Raw genomic sequence first — 15559 nt, forward strand, 5'->3', positions numbered from 1 at the left:
ATAAGATAGAGGAAGAAAAAGAAAAACAGCAGTTGCATTTTGAGAGCTGAGTTTACATCTCATAATTAATAAATTACTAACACTGCCAAGTGTGGTTGGATCTAACATTTCTTGGACTGAAACATTAATAGTCTCAGTTCCTGAGAGTGAGGGTTTTTATTGATATTCCCAGTTTTGTCCATTTGAAGAGCATGGAAGCTGTTCAGATCTGGAGTGAGAATATGAGAGGATAAGGGTCCATCAAAAGGGTTGTGAGGGGGCAGCCCCGGGGGCGCAGCGGTTTGGTGCCGCCTGCAGCCCGGGATGTGATCCTGGGGACTGGGGATCGAGTCCCACATCAGGCTCCCTGCATAGAGCCTGCTTCTCCCTCTGCCTGTGTCTCTGCCTCTCTCAGTCTCTCTCTCTCTGTGTCTCTATGAATAAATAAATAAAATCTTAAAAAAAAAAAAAGGGTTGTGAGGTCAAGGAGAGCACCTGTGGGATGTTTTAAGCTTTATATGCTGATTATGGATAGCTGGCAGAGCTGTTTATCTTTCTACTGGTTGCTAAAACACATGACATTCCATTATAGAAGGTTCATGAACTTTCTATGTGTATTTTAAGTTTCATGTTCTTGAGAAACTCTAGTCCAGATTTGCTTGCAGAGAAAGTTTGGAATTCCTTTGTTTGGAAGACATTCTGTCTTAAAACAACAACAAACAAACAAAACAAAACAAAAAACAAAAACAAACCCCACGCCCATTGGGAATAATTTTGATCCTAATCATTACCTCTGGCATTTGTGGTCTGTGGATTTTAAGCATTAAACAATAGGAAAATTTCCTTCCAAATTTGGTGGGGAAGGTGGATAGGGAAGAAGAAAGGAGGGAACTCCACCAGTTGTTTGGATTTTTTTCTCAGACTTATTTGGAGGACTGCTGAAAGAGAGATTTTGTGAATTTACTTCTGTCTGTTGCCTAAATTGCTTTTAAGCCATTTTATAAAGAAATATAGCTGGTTGGTTATTCTCTAAAATTAAACTTGTGGAAAAAAGACGGTACCTGTTTGGGTCTGAAATCCAATCTCTTCTTTCTTCTAAAGATTATTATATAGAATGAATATTTTAAGTTACCTGAAGTTATTTAAATTCACGGGAGTCATAACATAAAGAGAGTGTAGTCCTGGGTATAAGAAAAACCAGTTGTCCTTGTTCTCTTGAGGTGTCTTTAGGGGTGGATTTGTCTACCATATAGTTTTCAAGTAAAGGATTAAACAGCAACTCATTTCCTTGGGAGGGCTGTTCATTAAGAAATTTTCCTCCATTTGTTGTTCCCTTTTTTTTTTTTAAATAAAAATACATTTAAATGTATGAACAGATAAAATAAATGTTTGAGGAAGATAAAAGGATTATTAAGATCTAAACCATAATCTTTGTTCCTTGGACAACTGCAGAGGATTGTGCTTCCTTTCTCAGAGCATGCATCAGTGGCCCAGTCACCCCTGCTTGCCCATTGTTCACTGAGATGAAATAATGAATGTTTCATTATTTCTTTATCTTAGGAGGCAATTCTCTATAGGTTTTTCAGATATCTGCACATCTTATAAGCAGAAACACTGGCTGTCTTTGTGCTGGACAATCTTTTCAGGGATATTTGCATAGTAAACAACCTTGGGTAGTAGAACTCCTGACTTCCTCTAGAGTAATGGACAGGCTTGCCTACTGTTTGGTATAATAAAGGTAATGTCACCCTCCAGAACAAAGGGTGCATGTCCTTACTGCCCATTATAAAAGATTCAACTTTCCTAAACTTAAGAGTTCCCCTCCTGTCATGCTGTGCATTGAGTGCATAGGTACTGTCTGGCCCTCTTCACATAGGTCTTCAGGGAACCCAGCAAATGCTGATATTATAGCCACTGCTACTGCTAGTGATGTGAGTACTAAATTATCCTTTGTGTCTGATGTTTTCTGCCCAGGACCCATGAAACTGGCAGGCTAACTTGTTAGCTTGAGAGTATAGTGAAATTTTATACCCTGTATGTACTAAATACTTTGAAATAATAATGATTTGTTAAATAGGACACATTTGAAAAGTGAAAAGATTTTTTGAAACTTATATTTATAGTTTGTACAACTCTTAAGTTCACTTAAGATATTATTTCCCCTTGTTTTGATATAGGGTTTGTTTATAATGTCAGCCCGTATATGGAATATCATCCTGGTGGAGAAGATGAACTCATGAGAGCAGCAGGATCCGATGGTACTGACCTCTTTGATCAGGTAAGGTGGTGAAGGTGATCATAGTATTACAGTAGAAGAATTCTCTTAGATTTAGCAGTATGATGGTGGTAGAAGAAAAAGACAATAGTTGCACAAATTTCATATGTGTTGCTTGAATTTTGAAATGTAGGAAGATGCTCATAAGTACAACTGTTTAATTTGCCTTTGAATTATTTTGCTATAATTTAGAGATGGTTTCAAATCTGTATCTGGTCGTCTACTCTTAAGTGCTTGCTGTTTCCTCTGCTGGCATCTGTTTACTTACTTTTGATTGATTTTGAGAATTATGATGATTGACTTATGGGAGGCAGTAACAATTAGAAGAAAGAACAAGACACTTAGCTTCTCTGCGCTTAGTTTTTTCTCCTTTGGGGAGTGTTAAATAATCGGCCCGTCTTGCTATGCTGAATCTGCAAATGATGTAGAAAGTTAGATGATTAATGAATAGAAAATTTATTTTTCCTAGAGCGATAGCAGAGCTTATGTATATTTCAAAAGATATTTAAATTAGTCATCTTTCCCCATATATTTACTAAAACCAAACATTAGCTCTTATGCTACTTAAAAGTTACATAGAGTATGTTTACTACTATTGTGAAACAACAATCTTGAGAAGAATAGAAATTTGCCTTTGTCTCACATATGCTTTATTTTGTATTTTAGTGATGACGATCCATGTTATGGCACTAGAGTTTTACCATTTGAGATACTGGAGTGAGATTGGGTTATTTTTAGAGTTGACTTTTTTTAAAGATTATTTATTTGAGAGAGAGATAGAGAGTGCACATGAGTAGGTGGAGGGGCAGAGGGAGAGAATCCTCAAGCTGACTCCCTGCTGAACAAGGAGCCTGACACGGGGCTTGATCTCACTACCCAGGGATCATGACCTGAGCTGAAACCAAGAGTCGGACGCTCAAAATGACTGAGCCACCCAGGCACCCCGAGTTGACTTCTGAACAAATATAATTTGATTTCTGTTCCTCCTACCTTCTCATCCATTTTAGGATTTACTTATTAAGCAGATTGCCAGAAATACTGTTTGTTTTATATTTTAATGATACTGAGGTGCATCTGCTTAAATAGCAGATTCCCATTTGCTGTTAATGTTCTTCCTGGGTTGGAGGAAAGTTGTGTTTGGCCATTGGTCATAATAGCAGTTTCTTTGGGAGGTTCTTATTGCTGATTTAAGGCAAATTCCTATTGTCATTTGGTATTTGTTATTGTCTAGCAGTGCAAGCTAAATAGAAAAGTTTGGGAACATTTGCGTGAAAAATTATCTGACATACTTTCTTCTTATATCTGTTCTGTAACCTCTTGATACTGAGTATAGTCTTCCATAAAAAGAGGTTTCATCCAGTAAAATCTAGTCTTTATATTCCTCAGTGTTGTGAGGTACAGGGACCTTATTTAAGTAATAAACCTTATTTAAGTTTTGGAGAAATCACAAGAACTGCTATGTTTTTAAATTCTTCAGCAGTTTAACAGTACATTAATTACCAGATTGCTGCATTTCCTTTGACTTCAACAGAAACAGTGATATTTGTTTAAGACTTTCACTTACCACAGAAGTAAACAACTTTATATTCTAGAAACTGTGGTGAAGCTTCTTGTATCTTTAAATATTTGAGAATTTATTCAGGGCTAGTATTTGAGTTGTACAAAGAATATTAAGTAATCTTTCTTACTGTCAAATTTCTGTCTCTACTTCCACTTCTGACCTCTTATTTTGTATTTCCAAACACCTAATGGGCAATTTGATTACCCGTTGGCACTTCAACTCATTTTGCTTTCAAATAATATCAACTCATCTTCTTTCCTTTTATTTCCCGTTTCCTGTTTCTGGTAACGGGAACTCAAAGCCACTTGAGTAATCTTTGCCTTCCTCATTGTGCACCAATAACCAGTCACTGGTGAAATCCTGTGATGCTGTCTTTAAACATTACATCCTTTTCTTTCTTCCTGCTGCCTTAGATGAAGTCATTATCACCTTCTCTGACCCTGCTATTTTAATACTGTCCTCATATCTTTGCCTTCAGTACCAATGTAAATAACATGACAGCTAGATGAGTATTGCTTAAAAAAGACAGTCATCTTCGCACCTTGTCCTACAACTCTTCAGATGTGCATCATAACAGTGGGATAAATTGAAAGTCATTAGCGTGGACTTTGAGGCCTTAAAAGACTGTCTAAAGGCAAATATTCTCAATGTGCATTTTGCTTTGAGCAAACTGAAGTGCTTTGAGCAAATCACTAGTTCCATGATTAACAAATGTCCTACCTTTGCCTTCTTGAATATCTTTCTCCTTCCTTTATCTGTTAAAATTCTACCCAATCCTATAGCCCCAGGGATAGTGCTTTATATGTCATTGGATGTTCATAAATATTTGGTAAAAGGAATTTTAATTTTTATTAACAAATCAGTGCCCATTTATAATTATATATTATGGATTTGCTACTTTAGTATATATTTATTTACTTAGGAGCATATATGAAGATTCTCATGTCAGTATTATTTGACCTTGTTATTTTACTAATGAGCTATCATTTTGTTGAATAGTATATTAGTTTTCCTTTACTGGTCTTCTACAATTGGATATCTAGGTCATTTCCAATATTTTGCTAATATAAGTAGTCCTATGATGAATATCCTGGTACCTGCATTTTTGTGTATATGTGAATATTTTCTTAGGTGAATTCACAAATTACTTAGTGAAAGAGCTGCGTATTTTTAGGTTTTTAATATATATTGAGAACGTCCTCCAGAGGATATTTAAATTTAATTCCCACTGGTGAGCTTGGCAACAAATACAGTCAGTTGTTTTCCTTGAAGTGACAGTCTCAGTCTGTTCATTTTCAAGCAAATGTCTGTCAGTTATCCAAGTCTGAATAACCAGTTTGTTTTTCAGTCTTTTTCATTTACATATAAATGACCTTCTGAGACAAAAAAGCTCAGTTCAGTTTGCAAATCAAGTAATTGTGTAGGTGTTTTTCCTTAAGGTGACCATCTTACTTTGCAGCAGGAATGTTTTTGAGAATGTCTCATTTTGTCACACAGAATGTAAACAAGACCTATACTCAAGCTTTGAGATTTTAGAAAATTTGCTAATTTCTTCTACTTCATGAAAGTTATTCTTTTTTTTTTTTAAATAGGCTCCACATGCAGCGTGGAGCCCAATGTGGGGCTTGAACTCACAACCCCGAGCTCAAGACCTGAGCTGAGATCAAGAGTCATATGCTCAACTGACTGAGCCACCCAGGCGCCCTTTCAGGAAGGATATTCTTAAGCCAGTCCCCCACCACCCCACCCCTGTGGATATGTGATGGTGAAGAATATAAAGATTGAAACTGCTGCCTTGATTCATACCAACATGCAAGCAGTTTAACCACTGTTGCTTTTTCCACATTAGTGCAAGTGTCAACACCAGTGGAAACGGCAAAAGCATCTCATATTATTATGAAACTAATGGAGACCTCATGGATAGTTAGGAACCTCCAGAGGTCTATAGACAACACTTAGAGAACATTGTCTAAAGAATCCCTATGTACTCTGCCTCCCTGTCACTCCATTATTGGCTGGTTGAATCTGCTTCTTAGTTTTTCAGAGCAGTGTAAGATTGTTTAGTTTTGCTGCAAATAAAATAAGAGCATCTCATGGAGTGTGAGTCATGTTTCTTTTTTGTCATTTATATCCCATCCTAGGTTCATCGTTGGGTCAATTATGAATCCATGCTGAAAGAATGCCTGGTTGGCAGAATGGCCATTAAGCCTACTGTTCCTAAAGGTGAGTGGTGCTGGTGCTAACCTGGCAGTGATGTGTGACACTCATCAGAGTTTAGACATAGTAGAAGAAAGAGCTCAGTGATGTGTGACACTCCTGTACCTTTTTAAACTTAGATTTCAACAGACAGATTTAAATAAATCACGGTGTTCTTGTTTTTCACTGTCCTCTTGGTCCAGCCACTATAAAGGTTTTACATTAGTTCTTTAGATGAAGCAGTGACTTTACCTTAAAATTTTGACATGTTTTGAGGGAACACTCATAGTGGGAGGAATGAGCATTATGAAAGTGAACCAACTTTATTTTCTCCTTATATAGTTTTCATTAGCCTTTTATTCTGTTGTCATATAGATTATCTAGAATAGTTAGAGTTCACTTTTAACTAGAATTTCTCTTTCTGAATATGTAATATATTCACATGGCTCAGTCAGGTAAGCATCTGCCTTTGGCTCAGGTCGTGATCCCAGGGTCTTGGGATTGAGTCCCTTGTCAGGCTTGCTGCTCAGTGGGGAATCTGCTTCTCCTTCTCCATCTCCACCCTGCTTGTGCACATGCTCTTTCTCTCTCAACTAAATAAGTAAAGTCTTTAAAAATTCAGAAAATAAAACAAGTTATATAGTGAAATTTTTCCTCCCAGCTCTGTCTCCCCTTTTTGCCCTGAACCTTTTGCCTCTTTGTCCCTTTATTATGGAAAATCTATGTTCTGATTTTAAGCCACTTTTAAAATACACCCAGTTTCTCCCCCTTACCTTTTGACCTGACTCTATAATCAATATGGTGTTGGAGATCAGCTCTTTACCTTCTAAGCCTATTTCAGAAGAGCACCCTCTGAAAATTTTAGACATGCAGTGGGAATAGTCGAATTGTCTTGCTTAATTCTTTACATTGGAAGGATATATTCCGGCTATGTGGTCTCAGAAATTTCAAACCAAAAAATAAAATGGCCTCTCATTAGTGGTTTCCCAGGCTGTTTGGCAGAAGTGTATACAAATTTTTCATCGTGAAACACATTTACAACCTAAAATCCTCAAAATTCCCACATCAATACACATCAGGTAATTATTAATACACAATAAAAATTTAGATAACACATGAGGAAGAAGCAGGTCAGCAGAAATGAGCAGATTTTTACCCCTAGGACTTCATTATTCATATACAGAATAAAATACAGAATAAAGATAATTATATTTGAAATATATTTCAAATAATTATATTTGAAAGAATGTATTGGCAACAAGTAAAAAAGAAGATTAAAAATCATCATGTTGAATTTAAAAAAATAAAAACAAATAGAACTTCTAGAAATGAAAAATAGAGCTAATGAAAACTACATAGCATGAATAGCCAGAGTTTAGACATAGTAGAAGAAAGAGCTCAGCAAACTGCAAGATTGAGCATCAGAAATTATACAGAATGTGGTACACAGAAACAAAAGGGTAGAAAAATATTTATGAGATGTAGGGGATCTGACACTTGTAATTAGATTTCCAGAAGTAAGTGGTAGTAAGAAGGAAGAGGCAACATCTGTAGGGGTAATGACTAAGAATTTTCCAGAATTGATGTCATAAATCCTCAAATACAGAGAATTCAACTAATTCCAAACAAGGTAAGTAAAAAGAAATCCACGCATAGACTCTTTGTAGTAAAACTGCAGAACACTAAAGACAATGAGAAGATACGGAAACAGCCAAGAGAGACAGATATACCAACAAACCAGTGCTTGCTGGAGTGACAGCTAACTCATATAGTTTATTAGCTGCTACAGCTTATTTACTGAACCACAGTAGAAGCCAGAAAACCATAGAACAGTATCTTAGAAATGCTGAGAGAAAATAACTGGCAACCTAAAATGATTCAGTTACAGTGAGGATGAAATACAGGTAGTTGAGACCAGGAAGAAAACTAAAACAACTAGGAAACCAAAATCAGGAGAGTTTGAGGGATTGAGGAAACAGGCTTTCTAATTAAATCCTAATCATAAAGAAATAAACTATAATGAGTATTCTTTCTCCTTCTCCTCCTCCTGGCTCAGGGGAGCGCAAACACGTTTCTCACCCAGAATGAGATACCGAGTCAGATATTATATATTCGTAAATTATTAAGTTTCCTTTTTAACCCTGTTCCCAGCCCTGCTATTGATGACTGAGGCAGCAGAGGATCTGCAGAAAGAGTGCAAGTTTCATAGACGTCAACATGGATTCAGATCACATCTCTGCCACTCATAAACTGTTATGTTCTTTGGCATCAATTAGCAGATCTGAGTTTTCCTCAGCAGTAAAATAAGGTTGAAGAACGAAACGTCCTAACATCACTGGGAGGGCTCAGGGAAGTCATGTTTGCTGACCATCTAGCACTAAGAAGTTGCCAACAGATGGCAGAGAGATAGAAGAAGTAGTTGCTGCTGTGGGAGCACCTTTTGCCCCTCCACTCTTTCAGACCTGAGACTGCTTACGTTTCCTATTCCTTCCTGTATCCCTACAATTACTAGGTATAAATGAGCCCTGAACCTTTTGCCTTTTTGCCCCTAGCATGTTTCACCTGAAAGATCGTTCTGTTTCTGTGAAAAAGAAAATACTATCATTATTATTGCTTTGGCCTGTGAGATTAGGGCTGTGAATCTGTGTTTCATTATAAAGCGTTTTTAGAGTGTCAGTGTTTTGCTAGGGTAAAGCCAGCAGCAGGTAGTGATGAGACAACTTGCAAAGCATTAGGAAATAAAGACAAGAATTTTACTAGTAGGCAAGGTGTTGATTGCAAGTAAGGAGATCAGGATTTTTTGTTGTTGTTGTTGTTTGTTTGTTTTTTAACAGTAGAGACTTAAGATCTAGCAAGATACCGTTTGAACTACAGGCTAACCAGCAGGAGTAGAGCATATAAAAAGGGGCAGAGTAACTAAAGAGAAAGATCTGATGTGTCAGAAATAAGAAATATTCACAATAATTAAGGCAAAATACCACTGTAACGTAAGTACTACTTGTGCCTTTCATCTCTGGCCAGGGATTGATCATTGAACTCAGCTGGCCTTATTGATAGAAACTACTAGAATGGGTTAATGGTGTAGTTGTCCAGATTGAGGCAGTTCTGAGTATGTAGGGAGGCTCTGTTAGTAATTGTGCTGGGATGATGGGGGATAAACTACGACTCTGGCAAATCAGAGCATGTGTTCACTCCACACTTCGAACTTTCTAGATGAGTTGGGAACAGAGGATGAAAACAGATGAAGTAGGAATAGACCGTGAAACCAGAGAAGAAGTGGGAATAGTAGGTGGAGAGAGACTATTGCCAATATGAGGATTTGTGGAGGAAGATGGGGAGACTGGCTACGCTGAAGAGGAATTTTATGCATGGGCTTCCTTCAATATAAGATCCCTAGTACCCTCTTTTAGGTAGGTAGCCTGCCAGACCCCGAAGCAGGGGTATCCAGAATTGGCATTCTATGAGCATCTACAGCTGGGCAGTTCTGGAAGGATAGTTTTTAGTTTATCTGGTGGTTTGTAGTGTAGCAGTGGTGAAATGCATGGGTGTCTAGGAAGAAAACAGAGAAGCTAACTGCATCAGAATATAAAACATAGTACTTGTAGATCCTTATGAAGCAAAGAATCAGTGATTTTTTAAAATAATCCTTTGTTTAAAAAGTATTATGGTTCGTGTTGTGCTTTAGAAAAGTATCAATAATGAATAAAAGGAGAAACTTGCTTGTAAAGGTAAGCTTCAGTTCTTGATTACTTATTTATGTGGATGGAACACTTCATTCTCTGGCAAAGATAAAAAATGTTCTTGTTTTTTGCCCTATGTTAATCCACTGTTGCCATTATTGTAGGCACAGACCACCTATGGCTATCCAGTGCTAGAATGTGCCTCGTCCATATATAGATGTGTTAAAAGTATAAAATACTGCATTCTAAGACTTAGTTGAAAAAAAGAATATAAAATGTCTCATAAATTTTACATTGATTACATGTTGAAATGATAATGTTCTAGATATATTATGTTAAGTAAAAATATATTATTAAAATTAATTTAACCTGTTCCATTTTATTTTGTTAATGTGGTTATAGAAAATTTAAAAGTATACTTATGGCTTGCATTATATTTCTTTAGGGCAGCACTGCTCTAGATCATAAGTAGACTTTAAAAAATTTTAATGGAAGTCATATTTTAAAAATGGTCATATTTTCCAGTGGCATAGGGTAGTGTCAGAAATATTTCTTCTTAATTTCTCATTGCTTTATCATGGTTTCTAATACTTTATGTTTTTCATTTTTACACCCACTCACTCAAGCAGTTATTGACTATAAAGCACTTGGAACCATAGATCAGTGTAGACTGCTTAGAGATGGAAGAGGATTTAGAAGTGTTCTAACACCTTCACTTGAAAAGTTAAGATGCTGCTTCTCCCTCTGCCCTGCTTGTGCTCTCTCTGTCTCTCTCTCTCAAATAAGTAAAATCTTAAAAAAAAAAAAAAAAAGATGAACACACTATATGTTAACTAAATGGAATTTCGCCCTCCTTCATCCTCCCATACCCCCTCCCCTTTTTTTAACTAACTGGAATTTCAATAAAAACTTGAAACAAAGAAAAAAATCACAAAAAATGTTTAAATAAGAATAAAAGTGAAGATACTGAGGTTTATATATATATTTACTTAAAGGATATAGTTACTCAATTGGAGAATCCTGCTATTTAAAGAACCATGTATGCTTCATGTTGTAAGGCAGAGAATTACCTCATTAAAGTTACCTACTTTTGCACATATGTGTGTGTGTGTGTGTGTGTGTGTGTGTGTGTGTATCAGTGATTCTTAACAGGTTGATTTTGCTCAAGGGAGCAATGTCAAGACATTTTGGTTGTCACAACTAAACTAGGTGCTACTTGCATTCTAGTGGGTTAGAGGAGAGGGCGGTGATGCCATTGCATACCCTTAACAGTGCACAGGGTAGACCCCTCAACAAAGAATTAATCAGCCCCAAACCCAGCCCAATACACAAGATAGATTCCTACAACAGAGAATTTATCTAGCCCAAAGCTATCCAACCCAAAATCCAAAGGGTTTTTGAAGTAAGAAGAGAAGATGAGGTATGTAGCTACATGTAAAACATTCAATTATAAATGCTTAGCATTTCTCTTCCTAGAATACTTTTCTTCAGGGCCTTGTGACAAATGCCTACATATTTTCAATACATAGCTAAAATATTACTTCCTCAATAGAGTCCTTTCAAATTCCTTCCAAGTAGAGATACCCTCCTCTATGCTTCTCTATACCTTACACCTTTTGCTTATCTCTTTTAAAGCATTTATCGTATGTATTTAAAATAATGTATCAACATTTTATTTTTAATTCTGTTTATTTAACTTATTTGAATAAGTAATGCATTCACATGACTCAAGTGTGAGAAATGTTAATTTCTGCCCCTGTTAATACCTGTCTCCCATCTACTTGTTTCCCCCTTCCATACACACACAAAGGTAACCATGTTACTACTTTCATTATGGATCTTTCCAAATTTGTGGATAATTTTAGTGATTCAGTAAGCAAACAATTTATATCCATATTTTCCTAACATTTTACCAAAATGGTTTTATATCAAAATCTCTATTAAGATGATGATCAATAAATATTTATTAAAAGAATGAGTATACTGGTAAAACAGAATTTTTCTTTCTTTATCCTAGAGGAGTCCTCCGTGGCTCCACTCTACAGAGGTAAACTGGATTAGGGTCACAATTAAAAATTCTCACCCACCCTCTTACCAAAAAGGAATAGAGTACAGTCTATAAATTGCAGTGTTGGCTTTCACAATGACTCTAATCTCTCTAGAAGGCAGACTCTTAGTAGAGTAATGCAGTTTAACCAACATTGTGAGAAAATACAAGTTCTCTTGGCCATGGAGCAACTAAATAATGAAATTATCTAGACAGAATATCCGATTTCTTGTCAGTCTTATGTGACTAAGATGATTCAGATGTAAATATACTTAATAATACAAAATAGTCTCATTTCTGTGTCTCAGTTTTTTAGAAGAGTTACAAAAGACTAGTAGAGTTTTTTAAATATAATTTAGATCATTTTTAAAAAAGCTTTTATTTGTTTATTCCTGAAAGACAGAGAGAGGCAGAGACATAGGCAGAGGGAGAAGCAGGCTCCATGCAGGGAGCCCAATGTGGGACTCGATCCCAGTACTTCGGGATCATGCCCTGGGCCAAAGGCAGATGCACTCAACCGCTGAGCCACCCAGGCGTCCCTAATTTAGATCATTTAATAGAAGATTTCTTCCTGCTGGTACTTTTTGTATTAAAAAATAGACTCAGGAAAAAAATTACCGATTTAGTAGGATCCAGAAAGTTCTGACAGGTTCAATCAGTTCACATCAGGCAGAAAGCAAGTCATATAAGATAAATGTACATTTTCCTCTGGAAACAAATTACCTGGGGCAATATTTTAAAATCTGTGATCCTCTTAGATAAAAACAAAGTGTTTGACTTGATAGATTAGACTCTTCAAACTGCCAATCTATATGGTGCACTGAAAATAGATTTAATTTACTTATATCTGTGAATTTGTTGTTTGTTCTAAGATAAAACAATCATAGCTGCAGTAGGAAAGATAAATGAAACCCACTGATGAAAGTAAACAATCAAGCAGGGACAATAGGTGATTCCTTACAAACTTTTTACTTGGCACTATGATAGACAAAGCTCATTTGGAGGTAGAATTTAGATGATTTTTAGGTCTTTTGTCTTTCCGGGAAATATTAACACTAGCAATGCCATAGTAAGAAATACGATGCTGAATTTGAGAGAAGTCCAGTCTTTGTTGCTGAAGAGCTGTGGATTTCATTTTGGTTTTCAGTCTTAAATGAGGGGATCAGATGGTAATTTATGTATGTTGTTGATTCCTTTCAGCTATGAATTTTTTTTTTTTTTGGTAAAATAAGGAGAATAAAAAGAATAGTCATCTGGCCTCCTTAATCATGACTATTTTATGATACTTGGGTGAAGTGGTGGAGGTAATTATGGGATCTCTGGTTGATTGAAAATTAGAACGTAAAAAATTTCAAAACTTTCATTGAAGTAGTTTAGTTTCTTTTTCCTTAAAACAGGTCACCTTAATGATTGATATGTCAGTTTACTACTTGTATATTTTGTTGGCTTGTCATTCTTTTTTTCTTTCTTTTTTTTTTTTTTTAACTCTGTTAACTTGCTCAGGGTTTTATTTTGACCATATGGTGTAGCACTTGTGATGATCAAAATACAATGTAGATTTGTGATTTGGCTGCCATCCTGAAAGAAAATACCTGTTAAATTTTCCTGGGTTTGTAACACTAATTGTATTACATTGTTTATACAAGTGAAAGTCTAATATTTTAATTATATTGCCATTTAAATTTGGAGCAACAATAATTATTTTACTGACATAGATTAAGAAAGATAATAAGGTGTCTTTCTTTAGATTGTTAACATGTATGTCTTACATATAATGGATACTTTTGACTACTTTAGAATATGATAACCTGGACAAAACTTGGGTTTTTATATGCTTTCTAAAGAAATTAACCAAGATATTAGGGGAAAGATGTTCAAAGAAGTAGAAAAAAAGATCAGTGAAATGGGAGATGAATACTAGGAGAAGAAATAGTCTGGTAATTTTCAGAGATGAAACTTTCTTATTTCAAACATAGGCCATCTATTTGTTAGCCTTTTCTACTCAGACCTTTAAAGAAAACCCTTCCAAAAAAGGGCTGTTATCTTCAAATATAATATTAACTGATATTCTCTTTGATGTTATAGTATAGTTACGTGGCTCTTTTTTTTTTTTTCAATCACCATACAGACTATCGTGAAGAAAAGAAAGTCTTAAATGGTAAGTCATATATGTTTATGGTAAAAAATGGATCATATTCGCAAAAGTAACATTGCCATACAAAATTGCTTTACAGAGTTATTTGGGGTAGCCTTGAGATTTTTTTTTTTTATCCAAAGATGCCTTTACTTGCCTAAATTTAGAGGATTTGGCTGAACTTTATTGATTCCTTATTCTAGCCATTACTCTTATAATAAGTAATCCCTCCTCTAACATCCCTGAACATATGTTCATCTGCCTGCAGCCTGAATATTTGTAGTGATGTTATTCTCCTCACAGAAGCAAAGATTGAACAAGTCACATCCTCAGGCATGGAGCTCAATGCTGGTGTTTGCATACAGATGCTGAGTAGCCTGTTAAGCTGCTTTTCCAGGCACTGCAACTCTGGCTCAGCCATCTGGTATGACTCAGAATTATGGCTGCCAATGTCCATCACCCCCTACCTAGCTCCCACTCCAAAAAAAACAAAATAAGTATGATGTAGTGGTCAGTATTGACTCTTAGGAAACGCTGGGGGCTATTCTGAACTATCTTATTAAGATATGTTTAGAAATGGGTTTTTTCTCCATATTTGCAAAAAAAAAATTTTATAGAAATTCAGCTACAAACTAGATTGCCAGATTACCTCTTCTTTTTTAACTTGAGAAAATAGTTTATATTACAGACTGACTTACTGCAGTTTATGATTTAATACCAGAAGCTTTTTGTCTGATAGCTTAGCACTATATTCAATGAAGGACTGATCTTAGGTTTCACATGATGATTGACTCTTTTGAGATAGGCATACAAGCTTCACTTAAAGACTCATTACTTATGGACTGGGCATTACCATTCCCACCACAGATGGCTTCTAGAACCTTTACTTTCTTATTACCCACTTCTGAATCTACTACATTTAACTAATACCTCAGTTCAAGGTAGTCTTAATCTTAAGAATGGATTATTCTTCAGTAATCTGGCCAGCATAGTAACCTATTATGATCTTGGATTCTATAAGATTGTATATTTATATTTATTACCTGCTTCTAATATTTGGCTAATTTAAGTTTATGTGGTAAGTCTGTGTATTTGCAGATGTGATGTCTGCCTGCAATGTCATTATTCAAATAGCTATTTTAAATCCTGAATGAGATAAACTACTATGGTATTCCACTAGAGACCTGATCCCTTCTAGTTAACATCAGTCATCAAGCAGCACTTTTGGGGGAGGAGAATGTTCATTTAGTCCACCTACCTTTAATTAATTATTTTATTCCACCTACATTTGCTATAGATTCAACTTTTCTAGAAGTATATTATATATAAGATGTTTTGCTTGCTAAATGTTGAAATTGAGACACATTTCACAGCCTATTACATTATTCTGTTTTAAAAAGTTATATTTGGGGATCCCTGGGTGGTGCAGCGGGTTTGGCGCCTGCCTTTGGCCCAGGGCGCGATCCTGGAGACCCGGGATCGAATCCCACATCGGGCTCCCGGTGCATGGAGTCTGCTTCTCCCTCTGCCTGTGTCTCTGCCTCTCTCTCTCTCTCTGTGACTATCATAAATAAATAAAAAATAAAAAAAATAAAAAGTTATATTTGTATGATACCGTATAGTTTTTTTTGAATACGTGGAAATTATTTCATTTGCTCTCTCAAGAGATTGTGGGGCAGATTTCTTT

The 15559-nt window shown here is 35.9% G+C and overlaps 1 protein-coding gene across 2 annotated transcripts in view; it reads left to right on the forward strand.

Moving 5' to 3' along the window:
* LOC129512947 (cytochrome b5 reductase 4) overlaps window positions 1–15559 on the forward strand; it is a 97227-nt gene that overhangs the window by 22200 nt on the left and 59468 nt on the right. For both annotated transcript variants that reach the window (XM_055330543.1, XM_055330544.1), the window contains exons 3-5: window positions 2157–2257; window positions 5957–6038; window positions 13867–13896. In XM_055330543.1, coding sequence (XP_055186518.1) covers window positions 2157–2257; window positions 5957–6038; window positions 13867–13896 — 213 coding nt within the window. The remainder of the gene's footprint in view (window positions 1–2156; window positions 2258–5956; window positions 6039–13866; window positions 13897–15559) is intronic.

Source organism: Nyctereutes procyonoides, unplaced genomic scaffold (assembly GCF_905146905.1).
Source record: "Nyctereutes procyonoides isolate TBG_1078 unplaced genomic scaffold, NYPRO_anot_genome, whole genome shotgun sequence".
Lineage (NCBI taxonomy): Eukaryota > Metazoa > Chordata > Mammalia > Carnivora > Canidae > Nyctereutes > Nyctereutes procyonoides.